Source organism: Anas platyrhynchos, chromosome 13, assembly GCF_047663525.1.
Source record: "Anas platyrhynchos isolate ZD024472 breed Pekin duck chromosome 13, IASCAAS_PekinDuck_T2T, whole genome shotgun sequence".
Lineage (NCBI taxonomy): Eukaryota > Metazoa > Chordata > Aves > Anseriformes > Anatidae > Anas > Anas platyrhynchos.
Genome location: NC_092599.1, coordinates 5,401,141 through 5,424,862, shown reverse-complemented (window position 1 = coordinate 5,424,862; position 23,722 = coordinate 5,401,141). Strand labels below are relative to the sequence as shown.

The 23,722-nt window shown below is 47.0% G+C and overlaps 1 protein-coding gene across 8 annotated transcripts in view; it reads right to left on the bottom strand.

Moving 5' to 3' along the window:
* Positions 1 to 6,683: 6,683 nt before the first annotated feature.
* FRMD4B (FERM domain containing 4B) overlaps positions 6,684 to 23,722 on the bottom strand; it is a 115,227-nt gene continuing 98,188 nt past the window's right edge. For 5 of the 8 annotated variants that reach the window (XM_013091821.5, XM_072044147.1, XM_021266706.4 and 2 more), the window contains exons 12-24: positions 21,395 to 21,471; positions 20,802 to 20,940; positions 20,164 to 20,305; positions 19,188 to 19,321; positions 18,986 to 19,105; positions 17,703 to 17,931; positions 14,459 to 14,515; positions 12,998 to 13,145; positions 12,194 to 12,319; positions 10,545 to 11,350; positions 9,884 to 10,016; positions 9,074 to 9,349; positions 6,684 to 8,394 (exon numbers count right to left, since the gene is read on the bottom strand). In XM_013091821.5, coding sequence (XP_012947275.4) covers position 8,394; positions 9,074 to 9,349; positions 9,884 to 10,016; positions 10,545 to 11,350; positions 12,194 to 12,319; positions 12,998 to 13,145; positions 14,459 to 14,515; positions 17,703 to 17,931; positions 18,986 to 19,105; positions 19,188 to 19,321; positions 20,164 to 20,305; positions 20,802 to 20,940; positions 21,395 to 21,471 — 2,388 coding nt within the window. In that variant the 3' untranslated portion in view covers positions 6,684 to 8,393. Of the gene's footprint in view, positions 8,395 to 9,072; positions 9,350 to 9,883; positions 10,017 to 10,544; positions 11,351 to 12,193; positions 12,320 to 12,997; positions 13,146 to 14,458; positions 14,516 to 17,702; positions 17,932 to 18,985; positions 19,106 to 19,187; positions 19,322 to 20,163; positions 20,306 to 20,801; positions 20,941 to 21,394; positions 21,472 to 23,722 lie in introns of those variants that run through there. The other 3 variants (XM_027467446.3, XM_013091823.5, XM_027467445.3) reach the window with 3 other exon arrangements.

Below are 23,722 nucleotides of genomic sequence, written 5' to 3'. Positions count from 1 at the left end.
TCAGTGCAGCAGACGCGCGGCTAAGGCTATATTAAGCTGCACTTGGCCGGACGAAGAGAATTTATGGAGATGCTGCCATGCTCCATTTTCAGCAACGTGTCAGCTGCACAAACCCTTCTGACATTTCGGTGCAGCTGGTGCGTCCCCCATGGACACCCGCAGGAGATGGCTCCCTCCCGTCGGTGGAGGGAGCTAACAGGGCCTGCAAGGTACCTGGGGGATGTTCTGTGCCGAGGGAAGAGCCAGCACGAGGTGTCTGCATCCATCGTGTCGCAAATATCCCAAACTTGCAGGCAGCGGGGGATTTGACCACCTTTAGTGAGCTCTTAAAACCTGAATATTGCAGAGGTTGGTGCGAGTTCACCTGTTGCACGACTTAAAGAGCTCTGCCAAAAGCCAGATCCTGGTTACAATAAAACCACCTGAGCTGGGAAGAGGCAGCGAGGTACAAGGCACACCGTGTCCATGCAGGGAGAGGGCCTCAACCCTGCTCCCATAGCGAGGATTTGCCCGGAGCAGCTACCCCAGCACAGCACGTCCTGCTCATGTCCAGGCTGCCCAGGGGTGATGCCAGTCCCTGCTTCCAGACATCCCCCTGGCCCATTTCTGCCACGGCTGTTACTTGCACCCTCACCAGATCCTGGCTGAAAAGTCATCTCAGCTTCATCCTTTTCCTACCATTTATTTTTTTTATTTACCAAATCAGTAAGCAACTACTTTACTTTGATAGTATTCATTTGATGTAACTATACAAGATTATTTGAAATCCTTTGTGTCATTCAAGTGTCTGTTCCAGCTGGAAAGTACCTCCTCCTTCCTTTAGGATACTTTGTAGGCTCCTACTTCTGTATGGCAAACCAGAAAGCCCCATTTCTGAGCCACCACTGTGCTCATGGTTGCTTTGTAAAAGCAGAGTAGCGCGGGTGGGCGACTTTTCTACTAGGATAAAATTTCCATATGCCACTGCTCAGGAAGGTTTCCTTTCCTAATTTCAGCTAGGCTTTGCAGGGGGGATCAAGCCAGATCCTCACCTTGCAACTGCGAATGCTTCTTTCACAGGGAAGAAGCCACAGAGGGGCTGTGGAACCAGGTCCCAGTGAGCCCGAAGCCGTTCTCACTGCAGCCCCAGCCGTGCTCTGCTGGAGTCTGCCAGCAGCGAAACCATCCCCGTGTGATGAGGCCCCTCTGTGCTGAGTTTTGTAACGAGAGCCGTGGTGTTCAAAGCCCTATTAACCTCTATTATAAAGCCATAACCCAAAGGTCCTCGTGCAACTAATGCTGCTACACAGCTGCAAAGAGGACAACATTTCAAGAATGAAATAAATGGTAAAAACAAAAAAACAACAACAACAACAACAACAAACCAAGTCAAGGACATAATGCTTCTGTTTGCCCCTTTGGTATTTCAGGGCCCATCCTTATTTTACATTATGCAGTAGCAAGCACAACAGCAGCCCCGCACATCAATCTATCTGGTTTAGCAGCCTTCACCCCCAGCAATTGCTGTCCATAATGGAGTCCATAAATGGTTTCCTGATGTTATCAAATAAATCAATGTTCTTCTGTAGCTGGTATGTTATTCCCCCAAACGATGCTGTTTGGGTCACAGAAGCTGTCTATTCAGTGGTTACAAATCTCTTGCTAATTTCTTGACTGTAAATAAAGCCCCTGGCCACCTTCTTAAATTTCCGTGATCCTCAGCCAGGCCATCTTGGGCCGTGGGCTTGTCAGATCTGCCAAGTTAAGTAGGGTCAAACCCAACAAGTCCTCTCGAGATGGAAAACAAGGTCCTGAGAACGCTATCACAGATTTAAAAAGCAAGCTGTCTTTAAGTAGAAATATATCATTTGTCGATACCGTGATTAGGAAACACTACACCTCGGGAGCGATGCCTCCCCCATGGGACGCAGAGCGAAGGGCTGCCCACTGACACCTCTCCCAAGTGGCACGGGTGCTAATCCCGCAGATTTCCAAGGTGGGTATCACATTTTGCCTACTTTAGGTCTCCTCCATAAATTACATCCAGTACTGGATTCACTTCCTTTTCTAACACGTTGCTTAGTGTTTTGCTACACTGGAAACGGCACGTTAAGGCAGCAGGGGACACCGCCAGGCTGCAGAAACTCTTCTGGCCAAATCTAGGGGTCCTTTCCAAGGCAAAACCCCCATCTTCATCCCAATAATGTTTGCAGGCACCTCCATGAGAGCTTTCCAAAAATCCTGACTAATACCTCCACCTTTGATGCAACAGGAATACCACTGCCATCAGCAGCCTCGTTATCTTCATGCCAATTTGACACTTGCTCAAGAATCCCGGCACTAATGAGCTGCTGCACGAGATGCTCAGCTACCGGGCAGCGCCGGGCTCTGCCAGCAGCTCACAAACGTGAGCAGAAGACAGGCAGCACCTGCAGCCATCGCTATGGGTAGGAGCTCCCAATTCCTGCTTAGGAATTCCTCCTCCAATTCTGCTTACTTCAGAAGTGTTAAATAATAGCAGTTTAGGAACAAACTGTTACCACGCTGGTAGAAAATATAATCTGCATTGTTAATGCACAATTCATACTTACTGCTCCTAAGGCAAGTACTTACAAGAGGATGAAGGAGCATAAAACTAAACAGGGTGTAGCGCAGCATTGCCCTACTTACCTAATCTTTCTCTTCTGTGCATGTTCTTCAAAACTTCTGACCTGTCTTGAAAGCAAAAGGGTTGACAAATTTTTTATTCAAATATCAGGAGGGATGAACTCCTGCATCACAATTTAACTCTAAGCAGACTGTCAAACCATGCTTAAAGTGTCTAAAACTTATTCCATTTTTAAGGTAATTGAGGAACACACACACATGCCAAATACTCAAGAGGAATTTCTGTCATCCTGGCTTTTGCTGATAAAACCCACACATTTATGTCCCCTGACTGCCAATCCATGCCATCTCCAAGAGCCAAGGCAGTAACTGGATAAAAGTCAGGGAATGTGCCTGTGTAACATAACCGTGCATCGCTTCTACCAACCTCGTAGGCTCGATGGGACAGGCTAAAATTGACCAAGAGAGGCATACACCAAGTATGCCCAGCAATCCCCTGTAACGCAATATGGGATTATAACGGGTCAGATGATGGGGATCGTAACAATAACAACCTCCAAGTAACGACTACAATCGTAGGGAGACACCCTGTGGGGAAACCAGCGGGGATCATCTTGGGGGGCGGAACACCCACCACACCTCCAAGCTGTTAGGGAGATATATACCACATAAAGTTCGCTGCTTACACAGAACAAGGACGTCTGACTTTTGAGGTATTTGCCCAAGCAGCTCGAGAGGGAGCTGCGAAGTAGAGCCCTGGGGTGAAACGAGGGCTGAGGGGGAGCAGCAGGGACAGGGATTGATTCAAAGACTGCATGGCAGAGCCTCAAGAGCAACAAAAGCCCCACGCTAAAGCCAGTAGCTAGAATTAATTTTTCTAACATCCTCTCCCCTTTTTAGGCAAGTTTGTGATTTTCCTCTAACAGGTGCATGCCAGTGCTACACAATCAGAACTGTAATAACAGGACTCCAAGGATGCTCAGAGGAGTGACAATCATCCTCGTAACCTTTTCAACGAGCCATCTCCACAAATAAATCACATTCTGTTCAACACAAACCAGACAACGAAAAAATCACTGAGCCAGCAGATCAGGTATCGAACATTTGAGTCGGTCTAGGTAGCAATGTCACCCTTCAAACACTGGGGTGTACCTTTACTTTACAGCATACGACCCTATCACAGCCCCTTGCCCTGTATCATCCTGCCATCAAAACGTGCCCATGGGCAACGCCGCCGGCGCAGCTACGTGATGATTTCAGCATGTACGTACAGGGCTCGTCCTGCCCTAACCTCCAACCAGGAACAGGTGGGAGGCTTCTTCTCGAGTTACTCCAGCTGAGCCCCTGCTGGCTGCAAACCTTTCTCCGCCTGTGGCTCTTCGATGACACCCTAATGATTAAATATAAATGGAGACTCACGCCTGCTGCGCTAGAGCTGGGCAGGAGATGCCCTGGGAGAGGGAGCACATCCCTCCATCATCAAGGACTTGCTGAAGGATTTACGGCGACAAGGATAAGCAAGTTGGATGGAGGACAAGGAGCTTCTCCTTAGCTAAAGGTTTCATCACCCTCTCTCAAAGGCCCTGCCATCTCTGTCTCCTCCCGTGCTGCCAGCACTGACTGCTCACCATCCCTCCTTCCAAGCAGGAAATGTCACATCAGCTTTCCTTGCAGCTGGGGCTCTGGGTAGCGGTCTTCAATGACAAATCGTGCCCTGGGTGATGACCCATGTGGTCCTGAATCTGTATCCAGCAGCTGAGAAGGGAAAGCCTTGCTGGAAAGGGCTGTTGTCACCCTCCCTAGCTGCTGCTGGGGCCTGTATCACAGCAGGCCGCCTGCTCAAGCAGCTCTCTTGCATTATTCCCAAAGCCCAGGAGATGGAGCAAACCTTCAGCCTTCGCAGGGCTTCCTACAAGCACTGGCACTCGCTGGGCCACGCTGGAGGTTTCTGATCTGCCCTGGAGCTGTGCAACTTCGCTGCAGTGTCTCCTTTTTAAGCTGAACAAGTCCAAGATCATAAACCAGCTCCCGGCAGAAACCTGCACGTCACATCCCGCACTAAGTCACGCTGGGCAGCAAACTTCACATCAACACACTTGGGTGCACGTTAAAGATTCGCTGTGGTAAAGCAAATTTTGCCTGTGCTGGACAAGGGGGCTCCTAACCAGAGCCCTGTCCTGCTGTGCTGGGGGGGCTTCAGAGCCCAGCCTGCCCCAGGACCCACAGTAACACCACATCCAAGTATTGTCATTGAAAACAGCGTAGAAAAAGCTTGCAGCAATTAAAATAATCCAACCTTACTTATTTCAGTACTATTGCCTTTTTGAGGATTCCTGGCAAGGACCCGTTTTTCTTCTTCACCCATCATCATCTAAAAAACACCCAGAAGTGCTCCACCACGTGTGGTGTTGTGTTGTTGCTGTTTCCCCTCCTTGCTCTCATCTCACCAGCAGCATCTCCCACCCGTTTGAGAGGAGAGGCATTTCTGCTGCTGTAAAACTGAACCCCGCGGGTCTGGGAATGTTTTACCTTGGTGTTTCACGTCACTTGTGTCTTGGCTTTGCTCTGGATCATGGCAAATACAAACTTCTGGGTATTTCTTCAAACTGGAAGAGGCAGAGAGGGTTTCGGGTGAGTCTGAGGCAGGAGGGCTCCTCTCTTCAGTGCTGCTGGTTGGTCACTAGATGGCCTCACTGATCCTGGTGAAAGCCTGTGGAAAAGTTTATACAGCTGTAAACGCTGCTGAGGTAGCAAATCAAACAGGTAATTTGTATTTGAGTTTTGAACAGATACGATAACAATCACAGCTATGTCTTTATTACCTCTTCAGCTGCACGATACAGACCTGGTCTCCACGAACAGCCGTGCACCAGCACCAAAGCATCGCTCCAGAAACGCAGCTCGCTGCCACGAGAAGCTGCAGGGCGACAGGAGGCAGAGCTCAGCAGCAGGCCAGGAGCCGGGCTTAATAAAAAAGGGCCTGGGCAGCAACTGGAGCCATCAGGAGCCACCCAAGCTGTGCCTTGGCCACAGAGCAGCCCCAGCTCCCTGGTGGACAATGGGCAGGGGGTCCCATGGCACCTGCACCCTCCTGTTCATCTCCCTCCAAGTCAGGCAGTGTCCAAAATACAGCCCTGGAGGTTTCATGCCCTGAATTCCCCAGGAGAGCAAACTGGGCTCCACTTGAAGCCACCCAAAGTTCCCACATTCTCAACACGCCCATCCAAACTCATCCTAAATCATCCCGGTCCTGTCGGAACAGCCCCACGGCCGGGTGCCAGCGCTGTGCCAACGCGGGTGCGTCAGGCTGAGCTCAGGCCTGAGCAGGGAGGGCAGAGCCAGCGCACAACTCAGCGGCCACTGCACCGAAATATAGGGACATAAACAATGCTTTAAATGGGACATGGGTCTGTCACACACCTCATTGCCTTTTTTAAATGAAAACCTTTGAGAGGGCTGATAAATAATTGCCACGGTGCAGTGATAACACTGGCTCTGCGTGGGGTGCTGGACTTGGAACCACGCAGCCGCCTGTCACGAACACCGATGTTGTGCAACAGTGGTGTGAGCAAGCACACGGGCAGTGAATGAAGAACGTGCCAACAGACGAGCCTCCAAAACTACTTGGAGAAATGGTAAAACACAACAAATTTGGGATATTTTTAGTGGTCATCTACACAAATCCTTCTTAATAAATGTTTTCACCAGCAACCTTGAAATAAAGACGAAATTCAGTGCTGGTTAAGCTTATGGATGATAAAACCCATGAACTAACAAATTACGATGCATTTTCTGTGAAGGCGCCTCCTCCCATTGCACCATCAGAAATCCAGACCTACAGACACATTCTCCAAGGGGCTGAACTGTCCCAGGGCAAGTGTTCCCCAGCAATAGGGCAGCCTCTGCCAGCTCCCCTGCCCCAAGTGGGCTGATCTGCAAGGGGGCCACAGCCACTGACCCTCAGTGACAACCCTGATACTGCGCAGCCCAAAAGAAATCAGACCATGGTAATTCCCCCTATCTTAGTTTCAAGCCTTGAAATGACACGCTGCACTTTTCCAAGCACTCAAGTAGAAATAGGAGGAATGCTGAAGTGGTTGTGGTAGCACACTTTTCAGTTTATTGACCTATACAAAATAATAGGTCTAGAAATTCATGAGTAGTAAAAGAATAAGCAAAAAAGAGCTTTCGCATTTCTAGAAGGCTATACAAATATGCAAAACCAAGGAAATAAGTTATTTATTTTGTTTTTGTTCGTTTAATTCCAAATTGCGACTCTAATAATACAAACGACTAAGTACCAGCTTAACAAGTGTGTCCTTCTGTATATATTACATGCTCTGGAATATTGGTAAAAAACGTCCAAAAAAGTTTATCAGAAACTTTTCTATTCACAATATGAACAAGGAGTTACTAATCTTTTGTATAAAAGAAAAAAGAGCACCATTTTATGGGATCCTGAAGCACAGTACAGCTGAGACACGAGAGAGATTTTACAGTATGCAAATGAGTCGTCATAAATCACGCAAGAGAACCCATGCTAGTTTGTTCCTACAGATGGATGACATGAGGTAGGTTTATCCCTCTTAGATCAAGACTGCAGTCGCACTTTTTTTCTGAATAAATGGTTTTGCAAAGATGCTGTTCCAGTCACTTAGTGACTTTGCAACGCACCTGGCAGTTCAGATGACTCGTGGTACAATTCTAATGCCCCTCATTTTAAGGCACCCACTTGGCTGTTTATGTTTGCATCCACCTCAAAATACTGGCCATTACAATCGAGTTGTTTATCCTGTGGTAACTGCAACTCTCCATTTCCGATCCTCAGTTCACTACGGCAGAGCAAAATGTAATTGTCACCCAACGAACACTACGCAGCCACTGTGAAATTTGCCTGCTCCTCTGCACAGTGAAGTTGTACCATGGAAAGGTCGGTAAGCGTGAGGTTAGTAATTACACTTTATCATGGAAAGGAGTTCAAAGTTTACTCCTGTTTCCAAAATCCACAACCACCCTAGAGTTTTACATGACATATTGTGACAGCAAATTCTTTTCTTTCCAGAACTCGTTTGTGGTGCTAACAAACACTCTTAACAACACCCCAAAAATGGATATACTCATTCAAACCTCCATAAGAATAATAAAAAAAAATCCAGCCTTCCTTCAAGTAATGTTCCAATACTGATTAAATCACCCTTTGCCTCATTCACACACACAGTATCTATCCTTCACAAGCTTATGAAAGTCCTTCCAGGTCATCATAAGCCACATCAGAAAAAAATTCCATTTGTTCTTTCAGACATCGCAATTGTGCTCCTAGAATTCCTGGTTTTTCCATACGAGTTTCCTTTTCACATTTTTTTTTTCTGAGGTTTGCCTTCAACACCTTCCAATCTTCAAAAAAAGTGCTTGCTGAATATAAATACTTCAACCAAGTGCTGCATCTTGTCGTAGATCACATCGTGGCTTGCCCTTGCTCGTTTAGGCTATCCGGATTCAGAAAGAAGCGCCATTCTTGGTAAGACTTTGTCATTTTGCTATAGTCCCTCGTAATGCTGAACTTCATCTTTCCCAGCAACAGAACACCTCCTTTTTGTTCGGTCGGGAAGGTGCCCCCGAGGTCTCCTTCGGAGTAACAGCGTTTTGTGCAAGGCACACAAGGGTACGAATGCAGGGCTGCAGGCGGTCTACACGAGCGTCCCAGGCTTTGAATCCTCGTGCCAGAATAACCTTTGCTCGTTGCTGTGCAAGTCTTCCTCCAACTGGTTCTCTTCGTCACCACCCAGCTGGCTCGTCTCTGCATAAGCTCTGTAAGAGATGGCATCAGGGATAAGCAGGAGCTGAGATCTCCCCCAAATCCCCAGGTTCTGCTTTGGGGATGTACAAACAGGAGGAGCCGCAGCCCACCTCAGTGTGGCGAGCATGAACTCACACGGCCCGCTTGGGCTTGAAGGAATGCTGGCTGCTGTGATTTTACACCCCCAGCAAAATTTGGATCCAAACACAAACCCAGGTGTTGTGCTGTAATTAGGCTATTCGTGCAACAGGATCTCAGCTACTCAAAATTGTCAAGACTCTAAAGTGTATTGATTGCTCATTTGCCATAATCACATTAAAATAGAAAATAGAACAGATGAATGATTGGCCTACTGATTCAGAACATGGGAAATTAATAGTAAAAAAGCACTCATATGGAAAAGCCTGCCAAAATAAGCGATTTTCAAAGCCTGGTTATAGGAAGTTAAGAAATTAGTAGAAACCATATTCTTAAACACTGTTATTGTAGAGGTTTTAGATCACTCCAACAAAAAGCCCAAGGCATTTAGCTTAGAAACGAGGATCTAGCAGAAGCTTTTCTATCTTTTTTTACGCTTTAGCTCATTTTAAAACAAACAAATGAAAAACTCGGTCATTGCCCCCAAGTCAGCCTGGCAGCAAGCGCAAGCAGCCACACGTGAAGCTGGGCACACGCATGCGGAGTACTTACTACAGCTGGCTAGGCTTAGCATAAGAGCACTTAGGCAGGATGGCATTTGTGCGGGCAGAGCCGTTCCCGGGACAGGCGGCCTCTGATCTTGCTGGTGACAGCCGGTGTGCGAGAGCCAGGGGAGACCAAAAACACGAAGCAGGAGCAGCAAGAGTCTCACATGCACTTCTGCAACGCCCAAGCGAGATCCTGGGCTCCTTGCAGTCCTCAGGGAAGCCCCCACACCCAGCGCAGCTGCAAGGAGCAGCAAGTCTCACCGGGGTCACTGGCTGAGCTCTGCCGAGCAAGATGCGCTTGGTTTATTAACGGGATGACCCATGTCGGTATTGCCTTTGAGCAGCAGCAGGGTGATGTGTGATTAAAGAGAGGTGCTGCCTTTATTTATTTGTTTTGTTTTTTTTATTGGCACAGGAGTTATGGCATCAGAAACACAACAGGTCGGTATCCTGCCACACCACTGGCTGGGCACAGGAGAGACCTCCTGCCATGGCAGGGAGAGGAAGGGGGCTCAGCAGGTGCTCTGCCCAGCATCACTGCTGCCGGGAGCTGGCTGTCCAGCATCAGCTGGAGGAAAAGCCCACGCCACAGGTGAGTTCATCCTTCACTATGCCTCTTTCCCCTTTCCTTGAATATTGTTGGTACAGTTATAGGCTGATCTATACCACCTGGAGAGGATACTCTCACTAAGTCCATTTTATAAGTACTCTTCATCCTGGCCCCCTGAAATCAAGCTGCTTTCTTCAGATGTTTTAGTTGCCTATAAAATGCAGGAGGGAGAAAGGACAGAAAATCTTGACACACTTTACTCACCTGCTTTGCAGAGGGAGGTTGCCATAAGTGTTTCCATAACAGCTGGCAAAAGAGGAATGAGATAACGTATCATAATCTGAAAGTCCCATTGCAAGCGGGTTCCGCCAGTTCCCAGCAGTGTTTGCAGAAGATGCTGGAATTCAAAAAAAAAATTACAGCTAATTAGATCTTTCTGCAGCTAATCAGATGAGACAAATGAGACAGTTCTCATTAGCAATCCCTACGCGTTTCTGCAGGACACACAAGCAGAGAATGCAAACTCAAAATGTTATTTACAAGCACTGTGATGAGGAAAGCAGTTGCAGGGGTATTTCAGAGTGAGGGAATCTCTTTATAAAAAGACTGTTCAGTGATGCTGATTGGACTGTGTTTTGGATACTGTCACAGTAACTGCACGTACATGGCTTCCACTTGATAAATATGCCTGTTTGAAACATATGGTTCTGTGCTGCTCTGAACTACCGTGCTTACAGAGACTAAAAGGCAGTTTTACCCACAGAAGACAAGTAAGTCTCTTCCCAGTCACAGAAGAGCAAGAACAAAAATCCTGTTCAGCTCCTTATCTACTTCTCAGCCTTGCTTATACTCTGCTGGTTTTGGGCAGAATTGATACACAGAAGGGATGTACAAAACATTTAGCACAGAACTCATCGGACATTACCTGAAGAGAAAGATGACACACGACTGCTAGGAGAGCACGGCGCCTGCACACCAGCAAGGCCCAAGCTCCTTTGAGATCCTCTGTCAGACTCAAAGCCTGCCTGCAGGCAATGACCCTGTTCCTTTTGACTGGAGGCACGTTGGTACCAACCACGGAGATGCTCTGCTACTAAGGCCTTGTGAATGTTTTTGGTTATATGCTCCGTTTTAGCAACCTGCTTCCGTGGAAGCCTCAGGGTTGCATATGGGTTGTGGGGTACTCTGTCCACTTCGTCCTCGTGGTAAGACCTGAATTCCCTGTAACGGTCATATCTGTAATGTGCCGATGGGTGACACAGAGGATTGACACTATACTGTCCCTCTGTGTCACTCTCATAAACGTATCCTCCGTTGTAATAAACGTCAGATTCGGTGTAAGGGGAATATCCAGAAATATAGTAACTGGAGGAAGGCTGCTCCTGATTTTTGTGGTAGACACCATTCCGGATGTCCTTCTGGGCAAGATTCGGCATGCTTCCTGAACTCGCAGCAGAAATGTTTTGTTTCTTTGACCGTCTTCGACCCCTGGTCCTGTTGTCAAGCGTCTGAGTAGTATAACATGGTCTGGATGTAGGCGTCACGCAGTAATATTCAGCACTGGACTGGCTAGTGTAGGATGATCCATCATCTAGGATCTCCGTGCTGCTGCTTCGCTGGGACTTTGAAAGGGAGAAGGCTGGCTTTTCAGCGGGGGCCTCGGACAGCAGGTGGGTTTGGGACTCCAGACTGCCACTGCGCTGCCTGCAATGGTGCGGGGAAACATCTGGCCTGAAACAATACAGACATAGGTTGGTTAAAAGCAGTCACATGCAGACATAGAGACAGAGCTGGATAGAGCATGTGTGGGCAAATCAGGTGTGCTTCCTCCCCAGCCAAAGCACAACACAAACCCAGCATTTCCTTCTCACATGGAGTACCTGCACTGCAAGAAAATCAGCTTGGCTAAATTTTACTTTTGCTGCAACAGCAGGAGATTTTTCAGATTTTCACGGTGAGCAAGGTAACCTGTGACAGTGATACACGCAACAATGCTGACAAACTCGCATTTTGCAATGACTTACAGGAGGGATCTCACAGTCTAAGTATGTAATGTCTAGACAAGTAGCTGAGCAAGGATCAGAGCACAGGAAGCTGGGTTTCCCGTGGCTCTGTGTACCACGATTGTGTGACCAGAGCCGAATACACCATTAGCTCTTTATAACATTTTAACATTTATAGTATCTCTCCTTCTCACAGTAAGGGCACCGATTCGGGTCTCTCTCCTCTATTTGGCCACTTACTTTTCAGGATGCTTGAAGGACCTTAGTTCACAGAAGATATCTGTAAGCTTGTACGCCAGCTTCCATCTCACTCCTAATTTTGCAGACACCCAGTAGTGCAGCAGTGTGTGCTACTATTTCTGCTACTGCCCAGCATTTACATTCCTGCAAATGCTCTCACTTGCATGTTACAAAGCTGGTGCAAAACTGTACCAGAAGATGGTGGCTGATAGCAACCTTGTGCCTCAAATATCCAGAAAAGGCACTTTGAGAGCCTGACCCCTGAGAGCTGCACTGCAAATGACCTTTTATCCCCTTAACACCATTTAAACTCAAAATAAACCCCCCTTACTGTAAGTGGCTGCTACTGTAGGCGTTGCGTGTGAGCACGGGTGTTGTAGGCATGCTTCTCCCCCCATGGGACGGGGGCAGTCGGTCCAGGGTGCGATAAGGACTGCTGTGAGTTGAAAGCGGGTCCCTGTAAGGAAGACAACAGAACCCCAGTTAGGTCAACCACAATGCAAGTCACACCTACTGAGACTCCGTGCACCCTCAGTCTTAAATGAAATAAAAAATATCTTGAGGGCTAAAAAAGCAGGTAAGAGTAACTGAATATGATTCCGTATACAGAACAGAACTAAACAAGAAGAAAAATTGAAGCCCTTTTTGTGGTTCAAGAGGTTACTGTTCTTAGAGGAAGAAAGTGCTCCCCAAGTCTTAGGTGAACTGTGTATGCTTTGACAATGTACCTGCTGACACACTGATAGGATCAGGAGGGATGGGTATGGTCAGGTGTTATCTGAAGCAATTATGCACAGTCATCAGGAAACATACAAGCTGTTTAATACTGAAAACAAACCACTTGGCCACAAAAGGGTGAAAGTACTGGTGGGCACGATTGATCCCTTAAATGCAGTCCTTGCTATTAAATTTCTCACCTGACTCAAACTGCACTACTCTGCAGTTTCACAGAGACTTGACTACTCATACACACTGTATTACTAAACAGGAAATTTAACTCTTATCACTAAACTCTTGAACCCCAGAAGAGTGCAGAGACAGCGGCATCTCTGGAGAGCCCATAAAAAAAAATCTTTACATGGACAAGACTGAGTTTATGCCAACAACACAGAGAGTACAGTGAGATATGCCATACCTGGAGTGTCTCGTTTCCAAGAGCTGCTCGTTCATGGATGACTTTCTAAGATGGATTCTCTCCAGCCCAAGGGACTTTGGTGGAGGAAGCCTTGGAGAAAGCTGTGCAGAGCTGGTTCTTTGTGCTGGCACAGTGAGGGATTCACTGGCTGTTGGAAAGGAATACATATTTTGTTAGCAAAATCCTTGGTATTTTTGTCCTACATGTACATCTGTGACTCCTGAACAGAAACTCTTTGCGGTGTGGAGACAAGGAGGGAAGCTGTGACTACAGAGAGCCTCTCCCACACCTGCCTGCACCAAGCTCTCCTTCACCTGGACAGGACATCGTGGAGGCTTATGCAGGTCTCTGCAGCACCTCTGACAGAGGTTTCTGCTTGGCACTTGGCAGCACCACAGAATGGAACTTTCTTGGGAAAGTGCCTGTCTGCAGCTCTGTCCCTCCCAGAGCAGAGCTGGCACGCTCAGCCTCTCCAAAGCCAGTTCCTCTCCCTCACCATTCAGCACTTCACTTGGAAATGACGTGAAGGATTAGTTTAATACAACCTAAAAGGGACTGACTTCAAAAGGGACTGAGCGAGCAAAGACACTGGCAAACAAATTTGAGTGAAGGCAATTGGGAAGACGTTGGTTTGATCCTTGTTCTCACTTGCTTAAGGCACAATCCAGATGCCATTAGAGCCAAAAGGAAACTACAACAAATACATATAGACACAGAACAAGCATCATAGAGAATGCATTCACAAACCAAGGCTCTGGCTCTACTTCTACTTGTGCAAGCAGGAATCAAGTGCGACTCCATTTTAAAGCATCAGAAGGGTTATACAAGTCTAAAACTGGGACAAAGCAAGATCAGAATCAGGCCCTAACTGAAAAGTGAGTAATAATTTAGATAATGTTTGTCCCCAGATGATGATTACCCAGCCAAGGGAGAGGCAAGCCAAGTCCTTTCCACCTTGTGGAACAGGGTGTGAATGTGTCGTCTGTGGGTGTGTGCCCAAAGTGAGTAAGCTGAGCAAACACCATACCCATGCAAGATGCAGCTCACTAGGTAACAAGGAAACGTAAACAGATTGTTAGTATCTCTGACTAGTCCATGTTTTATAAGTTTTAGTAACTGTGAGGACAGAAGAGCTGGGGAATTCCTCCCAGCTGCTTATCTGCCTTGGTCAGGTCCGGGGGATGGAGTATCTATTGGCAGTTCACAGTTCCCCAGGTTGATCACAACAAAACCATCACAATAAAACCAAGTGCTTTCTCTGAAGATGACTTAAATCAGCTCACAGAGCAGAAACTTTCAATAACTAACCCATTATGAAAACAGACATTCCTGATTAAGCTCTTTTTAACTCTGCTGTAATTTGTCATTGAAAGACAATAAAGTAGCAGGCTAAAGGACATTAAGTCAAAGAGTATCACTGAACAGGCACACTTCAAAGGCAGAAAAGGATAATCAACGTACCATCATCATAGGTTGTTGTATCAGACAGAGAGCTGCTCTCAGATGGGATTATATCATCTGTGAATGAAAACAAGCACTTAAAGCACACTCCACATTAATTTCAAACTATCACATACAGTTTATTTTCTAAGGCTTCAGAGCCAGTTGCTACTTGTAACGCTGCAATCACGCTGCTTTAGACTTCAGCAGCCTGAAGACGGCCCTGCTTTGCCGAACTATCAGGACCTATTTGTAGTCTTTGCATTTCAGCAAGCTACCTCCATAATTATCAAAGGAGATTTTTTCAACTGCAGTGGGAATCAGGCCAAGATTCACAAAGGTGTTTTCCACTCATCTTCCAAGAGATCTCACAGGGTGTTTTGGTGCTTCTATAGGAGTCAGGAGCCTACACAGACACGTAGATCTTGTCTGCCAGCATCTAATCTCCTCAGGTACACCTGAAATCCCACCAGGTAGGTACTAAACGCCTTTTGAAATTTGGAATTAAATTAACCTGTGAATGTTTCATCAGCATACAAATTCTGCTTCAATTAAATTAATATATAGCCAGGAAAATTCCACCGATTTCAATCAAGTCACTGCAAATTCCAGCAGCACAGAGTGCACAAACTGTTGCACAGGCATTGCATTTTTTTTTCCTGTTTCTTTTATGTTTTGCTATTTATTCATAGCACTTCACTGCGCGTGCCTGTGCCCTCACCTTATTACCACACACCACCACTCAGGCTCACAAGCAGCCTGTCCCTGTCAAACAGCCCGCGTGGTCCTGGAACAGGCCAGCTGAGGCCCAGAAATCAGGCTGGTGACAAAAAGCAGCACCAAAGGTAAGTAACCCGGAGAGACATGGAGCCTGTTGCTGGCAAGACACAAAGCTGGTGAGGTGAAAACTCTGTGTGAGCCTCCACGAATGAGAGAGAGGAGGCTGCAGATGATGATGGTGGCTGCCACCTCACATGTGACATCTGCTTACTGCATCACTCACCGTGAACACACGCAATGAACGCTGCTCATTTGTGCAAGGTAAGCTCTAGTTACAAGAACCAGGTAAACAGAGCTGCTCTCTTCAAGCAGAGCAGCCCGAGGGGCTTGTCAGACCACCAAGGTGGGCTGCAGCGCTACTCGCAACCTGACACGGGGAAGAAGCTTTACAGGAGTTTATTCACGTGAATTTACCAAGAGATGGTGAAATAAGGAACTGGGCCCACTGCAAAAAGGAATAAAAAAATCTTCCTAGAGACACACACAAAAAGCAAGCCTAAAGCTGGCTACACAAGGATTTGCAGTGCTGACACACGCAGGAGCTCTGAATTTAAATCTCAAATCCATGAAATTCTCTGAAAAGAGAAAGAAATTCTCTGGGGTACAGAGGAAGCAAAGGAAAGGAAGAAGGGAACATACTGAGGAGGAGACAGCCCAGCACGTCCTTCATCAACCACTCCTGTAGCTGGGACATAAATACCTATGGTATAACTCAATAAATCACGGTTACTACTTAACACGTCATTTCCAACAAGCCATTCCCAAATTTCACAGCTGCAAGTGACTTTATTACCGCTCAGCTTTCTTCAGCCCTGTACCTTGAACCCAGCAGTACAGTCGGTAACGGTGAAAAGGTTACACATAAATCAGTTACCGAACTTGAAGCAGTTCAGGGCTCTGCTTCAGGTACTGTAAACATTCAGACGCTGCTCCAGTCGGGAGCTGGAAGGGAACACAGCTACCTTACTGCTGGCCAAGTATTTGCTGCTGCTACCTGCAGGTAAGCAGCCCCTATGGGAGAGGCTGCCCAGTCCCTTCTGTCTGTGTTTCCCTCCTCAGACAGCAAACAAGGATGCCATGTATCAGATGTTGCAAAATGATGGGCTAAATGGAATTTGTATAAGGACTGAGGATTGCACATCCAGCTTCTAAGTTCCTTGTTTGCACAATGGTTAAAAAAACCTCCATGCAACAAGCAGCAGTGGTGCACGGATGCTGCCCATGCTCTTGCTGGCCTTCAGCAGCTTCCCGTGCTGTTACTCCACATCACATGTCACAGGTAATGCAGGGCCTCCCACAACTGGTATCCAGATTGGTGAGCAATAACTGGAAAAACAGATGTTTTCCTCATCTCTGTCAATTAGGAACTAGCTGGGCCACATTAAAACGTGATCACCAGCCCTTCAGAAAAAACACCCTGTGATGATAGACAGCCCAGTGCTGCTGGGTGCAAATCCAAATCAAGCTCTCAATGAGAGTGAGACAAAGCAAGGCTATCCCAACAGAAACCTGGCAGTGTGAGAGGGTTCTCCTCCAGGGAAAACACAAGAGGTCTCCATCTCAAGTGTCAGTGAGAAAGTATCAATATCAACAGCAGAAAAAAATTGCATTTTCTTTCCCACCCTGCAATTCCCAGGAAAAAAATACCAGCTTCATGTAACATTTCCTCTGGGACAGAGGAGGCAAAAAGAAATCAATCAAATAATTTCCCATGGAAAGGAAAAGTAAAACACATCCTAAAACTGTTAAACGCTATAGGAACTAGAATAGCCTCCAATACACCTATGAACTTTACTGTTCTCATGCTCCTTCAGTTAACTTGGATGCTACCAAGTTTTCATGCTTTGTCCTATGAAGAAGCCAGAGACTCACCTCCCTCAGGAAAACCACATTTTCAGAATCGAAGAGCCAAGGACACCTGCTTTCACTGTGCTCATCACTGGCAAATCCATTTAGTCAAAAATCTGCATGACACACTTTGCATTCATAAACTCCTGAACTTTGCTTACGTCTTCCTAGGCATCAGTCATTTTTAATCATGAAACAAAATCTCTGGTCCTTGTTTTCTTGACTCCTTAGAAAAACTCACACATTGTTTTTGCCAGAACTGCAGCATTGCAGAAGGGAGAGAGATCTTGCGTGTGGCAGCTCAGAAATACACCTGCATTCAATGCACTACGAATTAGGACACCACACCAGTTTCGACTGAGATGCTCCCGCCAGCCCTTCTATGTATAGCGCTCCTGGTCGCTACCTGGTGCTGGAACGTGTCTGTGCTTGTTCTGAAAACTGCAGCATATTCTGGCCTCAGCCTATAAGCTGTGTACCTATTGTATCAGATGCAGCAAATTGCATCTCTTTTTCTTATTTAATTGCCTTGGAGAAGATAAAAATCGCATAGACACATGTAAACAAAACTTGTAAGCGAGCCAAATGACTTTTTTTTCCCCGTTTTCATCAGAACACGGGGAATTCTCTGGATTACCTTGTAGAGTAAGAGTTGATTTCTGGGTTGGTTTTTTGCCACACTTGATTCTGTATTCGTTTATGGAATTCTCTATCTCTTGAAGCTTTTTTACAGCATCAGCATATTCTTGCTTTCTTTTCTTCTTTACGTTTTTGCAGAGATCTGGCTCACTAGCAAGTTTCTTTGCAGCTTCTACCAGCTTTTGCTGTATGATAAAATTGCTCTCCAACTCCTGCAGAGCGGGATCCTGTAAATTCAAGAGATGAGATATTTAGATGAGGTTATACAAACGATGATCTATTTTTGTAGTAATGAAGTGGAAACCTCCTACTCCAAGACAAAGCCTGAAAATGCCTCTTTGAATCTCTCCCTGCTTTAGAGAAAATAAAAATTGGTATCACCATGCCTACATTACTGGGAGTAGGAAGCTTTAATTAATTGTTTGTAAACAACTTTGAGAGGCTCAAATGAAAGGCGCTGCAGCAGTGCTAAGTAACACATTATTAAATCTGGACAGTAGGATTTTGTTTCAGTTGCACGTAGGCAGACTACATAAAATCAGTTTGCTGCAGACACGGATTATACAATAACGTAAAGCCAGTGCAGCGAGTTTTGGGTGAAAGACAGATGCAAAGTGCCCAACGTCTACCTACTGCTTGGATGAATACACAGCTAGTTAGCAAACATCTTAAGGAATGAGGGGAAACGATGTGCTTCCAGAAACTGCACATATCTGAATTAGCATATCTCCTGAGTCAGTTTCTGCCAGCAAAATTCATATTAGCTTCTTGAGCAATATAGAGCTTTTACTTAGGTGGAACTTGCATTAAGCCAGAGGTAAATCTCCTACTGTCATCTGTCACACAACTATGCTCAGGGACAGATGATTTTGCAAGGGGGACAAGCACACCCCAGCCACTTTCTGGGCTCAAACACAACCTCAAAACACCACAAATCAGTGCTCAGGAAAGGCTTATACACACAGGTTGTCAAATGGCATCATGAACCTGCTATTCTCTAATTCACAGCAAAATTTACATTAAAATGCAAATAACATGGCCAAATTGGGGGCTCAGGTTAGGGATTTTAAGGCTTTTTGAAACAGCCAATTTCCCGGTCATTTTTCAGGGAACACAGCTGAAATAAGGGCAGCAGCTGTCTAGATCCTCAGTCATATGCACGCAACTGCCCCCAGCTGCCTCCTCTTAAACAATCAGGTAAGAGCTGGATTATTTCGAAGTGGCTTTGGCCACCGGTCTGGCCACCCCACCTTTGCTGTGAAAACAAGCTGCAGTGCTCACCTCTTCAGTAGGGAGCAGGTTGTCATCCAGTTTGAAAGCTGTGCCAACACGTCTTCTGACCTGGGGAGGTTCCTCTCCAGCGCTCAGAGGATACTCCTTTGGCATCTTGCCCGTCAGCTCCTGGGGAACAGAGAGGGCTCTACATGAAGGTCCAGTGAGCAAGAAGAGCCCACCCCAACCCTGTGTAAGGTGCTGTTCTCACCGCCTCGCGCAGGCAGATTTTCTTCAGCTCCTCAACTTTCTGAAGCAGTTTTTCCTGAAGGAGTTTCTCTTTCTTCTTTAGCTCCATAATTTTCTCCTTCTTTTGTTCTTCACTGACCTCCGAATCCTGAGAGCCTGAAAAATACATTCTCTTTGTTAGAGAATTTACAGGTAAGAGCTGCTGCTTTCCTTCCCACAACAAAGGACTGGGCAGGAAAGCTGAGATCTCCCCAGAACTGGCCAACCTAGCCCAACTGCATCATATTCAAAATGCAACGTCCAGCTCTTGTGTCATCCAGGAAGAAGGCTTTTAGGAAATCTGCACTTCTTCAAACCCTCAATATTGGCCAAGTCTCAAGTATACAAGCCAAAACCACACTACTCAAAACAAATCGAGACATTAGGGATCTCTATGATACACTTGATACTTCAGCTTTGATTTTGCTTTGATACAGACACCGATTCTCCTCACTTGGGCTTTACCTCCAGGCACTTCTTGGGGGGAAGGCAGGCTTTTATCTACCTAGGAGTCCTCCACGGGTGGTGGAGAGATCTGAAGTCCACTTCAGGGCTGAATTTTATTTAGGAGAATGTCTCTTTTCTGTGGAAAGCCAGGGCAATTCAACTCCTAGAGCAGGTGCTCGAAGTTTGCCTGGATTCAGTTTGGATTGAATGACACTTGGATGAGACGTACAGTCAATCATTCAAGGATGAGCTAACCAACCGGTAGTGATATCAAGTTACTTGTGGACCAAAAGTACTTGGTTGCTTATCTGTCTTTAGCACATTTTCACTTCCTTGTTAGTTACAATGGGAGAGGAAACAGCAGATCATACAAGAGATGTTTCTGCCCCAGATATGTAACCAATACATGCTGTCACACGTTTCACTGTATTTGTGGTCAGCTGGACTCATTATCCCTGTTAACACACAAGTGCTGCTGTACTTTAGGGCCTTGCATTTATACAAAATGTTACCTGATGAGATTAAACTGCCGTTGCTGGCCATAATCAGCTGATTTTTTGCTTCCATAGTCACTAGCTTTGAAACCTTTGGTGTTCCCATTTCTGTCAAATCCATGGCAATATCATCCAAACTTCTGGCTGAAGGAATTTTTGCCTGAAAGAGTTAAACAAATCACTGAGTTACCTCTAATTAACTTCAGAACATGGGGTCACAGAAGATGACATTTCACACCTCATCTCCCACAAAACTAAGGGCTAAAGCAACAGCATCACAGGAGCTGACTGTGCACTTGGCTGCCCCAGCATTCCTCAAACCTGTCCCCAAAGTCTGAACTGCCCCCGAACTCAAAACTTCTTCTCTGTTTGCACCGTGTTCAAAAAGAACATGAGAAAGAGACAAAAGAAAAAGCAGATTAAATACTGAAACATGGGAATTCCCTCTGCTGTGATTACACTTCCATAGCTCTTAATTGGAGGCAGCCTAAAATGGATCGAATAACAATACCATAGCTTAGACTGCTCAAAAAGCAGACAAAAACTATTTGTATTTTTTCTCTAGGGATTAGGTTATGCACGGAACAACATACACTGAAGGATATGTAGGAAAGGTGTTGAAGCTTAAGCCTACAGCAAAATGCCTTCTAACTTACTTTGCTTTGTTTTCTGTCCAAGTAGAACTGGTGTTGACTGATTGCCATTACCCAGATGGATTTGATCAGGGAAGTGTTTGCATACCAGGTTTGCACTACCAGTCCACTCTGACCAAAGGTCCTTCTCGAGACTGAAATCCTGAAGAGGTGAAAAGAAACACAACTTTAGGACAGGCCTCTGAGGTTTAAAGTCCCCAGAGCCTCTTTCCTAACCAGGCAAGACTCACGGCCTTTATTTTAGAGATCTAAAAACCTGGACCTCCTTCTCCCCAGCACCCACTGCTGCTGCCTTTCCTCCCTCCTAACTTGCCCTCCGTTTTACAAAGCCAAAGCCCCTCCTGGTTGAACTTTATGGATCAGCAACAAGAAATTCACCCTGGGCAAAGGCTCTTCCTTCCTGGAAGGGAAGGCACAGAAAAGCAGCTGAGGGTGAGCTCCCTCCCTCACCCCTGGCATCAGTGCCACTGCAGGGAAGGGCAGGAGGTGCCCGCAGTTCTGCACTGCCACCTCCCATCCCCAGGCACTAGGACAAATGACTAACAGCCAGTCCTGGGAGAAGATTCATCCCACGGCTATCCCCTCTCCAGCCTCACCTGCGGGGATCGTGCACTTCCACAGCAAACTTCTTCTCACGGAAGTAGAGGTTTTCCAGTTGCTTCCATTGGAATAGCTACAAGAACGGGGAGAGAGCAGCAGAGCACGGTCACTCCAAGAATCACCAACCTTCTGCCCCACATTATTCAATTCCAGTGAGTTACAAATCCTGTGTATCTTCAGCTATGGCACAGACTCAGCAATAACATAGTAAGTGTACTGATATAAATGTAGGGGATGTCCCTAAATGCACACTTTTACGAACAATGCACTGCAACTTCTGGGTTTGGGCTGTGAAAGTATCTGCTTTTATCCACAGCACAATTAATGCCACTGCTGCATGTCTGCAGGGACCTTGGGAGGGTGGCCAAAGTCCTTTTCTCTCTGATTAAATGCAAAAGAACTCCAAACGCAGCAACTACAGGGATACCAGGAGTCTCTCTCCTCAGTCAGAACACCCCCAGGGAACAGGAGCAGCTGGGGGACAACCAAGACCTTTCTTTCTGAAGGCGTGGGATTCAGCGAGACATTTCAGAACAGGGTAAAACACGCACAGAGAAGCAGCAGCTAGGGAAGGACTGGCCCCACAGCACACACTGCTGTAAGGAAACTGCCGATTTCCTGCAAAGTGCCAGCCAGGAGAGCACACTGAAGGAAACCCTCTGCGCCAGGGCTCAGCAGCTGCACCCAAGTGCTCGGGGTTTTGCATGAACCCGCCTGCTTTTTGTGCCAGAACCAGTGCCCTGTGGGGCTCACCCCGCAGGTTCTGCACCTCCTGAGCCCAGCCCCACAGGGCTGCTGCTCCCCTGCCCCTCGGTGCGGGGTCCTGCAGCAGCACGTCCTGCCCAGCACTACATGTGGGGGCACATGGACACCCGCACATGTGTCCCCGAGGTGTCGCTGAAGGTGGCAGGGAGCAGCAGAGCCCCCTCCATCCCCCAGGAGCTCCAGGGTCGCTCTGCCAAGCAGCTCTTGCCAGGACCTGGCACCAGCAGCCCCAGAGCCCCGGCACACGCGATGCTCCTCACCGTGACACCCTGGCATGGCTGGGAACCAACACACGACAGCTACGGATGGGTCTCATGCTCCGTACAGCTCCTCTCATGCCACCACGCTCCCTCGTTTGAGAGCTGCCCTGGCAGGGCTGTACTGAGCACAGCCTTGCTCACGCCTGTGCGGGAGCAGCTCTGGCAGCGCTCCGTCTGAGCCCTTCCCTCTGCTTCGTTAAAACTTCCCTTCCTAGCACCACCACTCATTGCAAGATTCCGCCGCACGAAAAACCGCGGCGGGGCGAAATGCCATATAAATCCCAATAAATCACTTGCTGGGAGATCACCGAAGCTTTCCCCTGCCTCCTAACCACATTCCCGCACCGAGGAGAAGCGCCCAGCGCCAGCAGCGCCCTGTCCGCAACGACCCCCCCCTGCCGCCCCCTTCCCCAAAGCAGAAGGGTCCCCGCAGCACCCAGCGGGGTGCCCCTACCTGTCCCCGGCCCGCGGGTCCCGTCCCGCTGGGCGGCAGCCGGCGGCTGCCCAGGAACCCCCAGGAACCCGCAGGCACCGGGGTGGCACCGGGCGGGGCGCAGCGGGGCCGGGCTCCGCCGCTCGCAGCCTCCGCCCCGGCACCGCCACCGCCGGGCCCCGGGGCTCAGCCCCGGCCTCGCCGCTGCTCCGCCCCCCCGCAGGGGTGGGGGGTGCGCGTCCAGCGGCAGGGTTAAAAAGGGAAAAAAAAAAAAAAAAAAAAAGGGGGGGGAAAGGAAGGGGGAAAAAAGAACGACGGAGAAGGAAACAGGGAGAAATGGGGGAAAAAAATAGAAAGAAGGGGAAAAAGGAAAAATGAGAAAAATAGAAAAAAAATTAAAATAATGAAATTAAAGGAAAAAATAAATAAAATAAAAATAATAAAATCAACATAAAAAGAAAAAGAAAAAATAATAAAATTAAAATAAATAAAATTAAAATATTAAAATTAACATAAAAATAAAAAATAAAATAATAAAATTAAAGTAAAAAATAAATTTTAAATAAACAATAATAAATATGAAATAGTAATAAATAAGACAATGAATAAATAAAATGACATTTAAAAAGTCTTTACACGTCCTGGAAGTGGCTGGGGAGGGAGCGGAGCCATGCCCTGCTCACCCCCCCGCCCCCTGCCCTGCCCCCAAACTGCCCACAGATAAAAAGAAAATGGAAAGTGGGTGGATTTGAAACCATTTTTTGAGGGCTGGAAGAACAGTTTGGAAGGATTGAAATGTTTTTGCTGTGAATTTTCCCCGTAGCCCAATGATTAGGTCTACCTGATCTAATAAAGGTTCTCCTTAC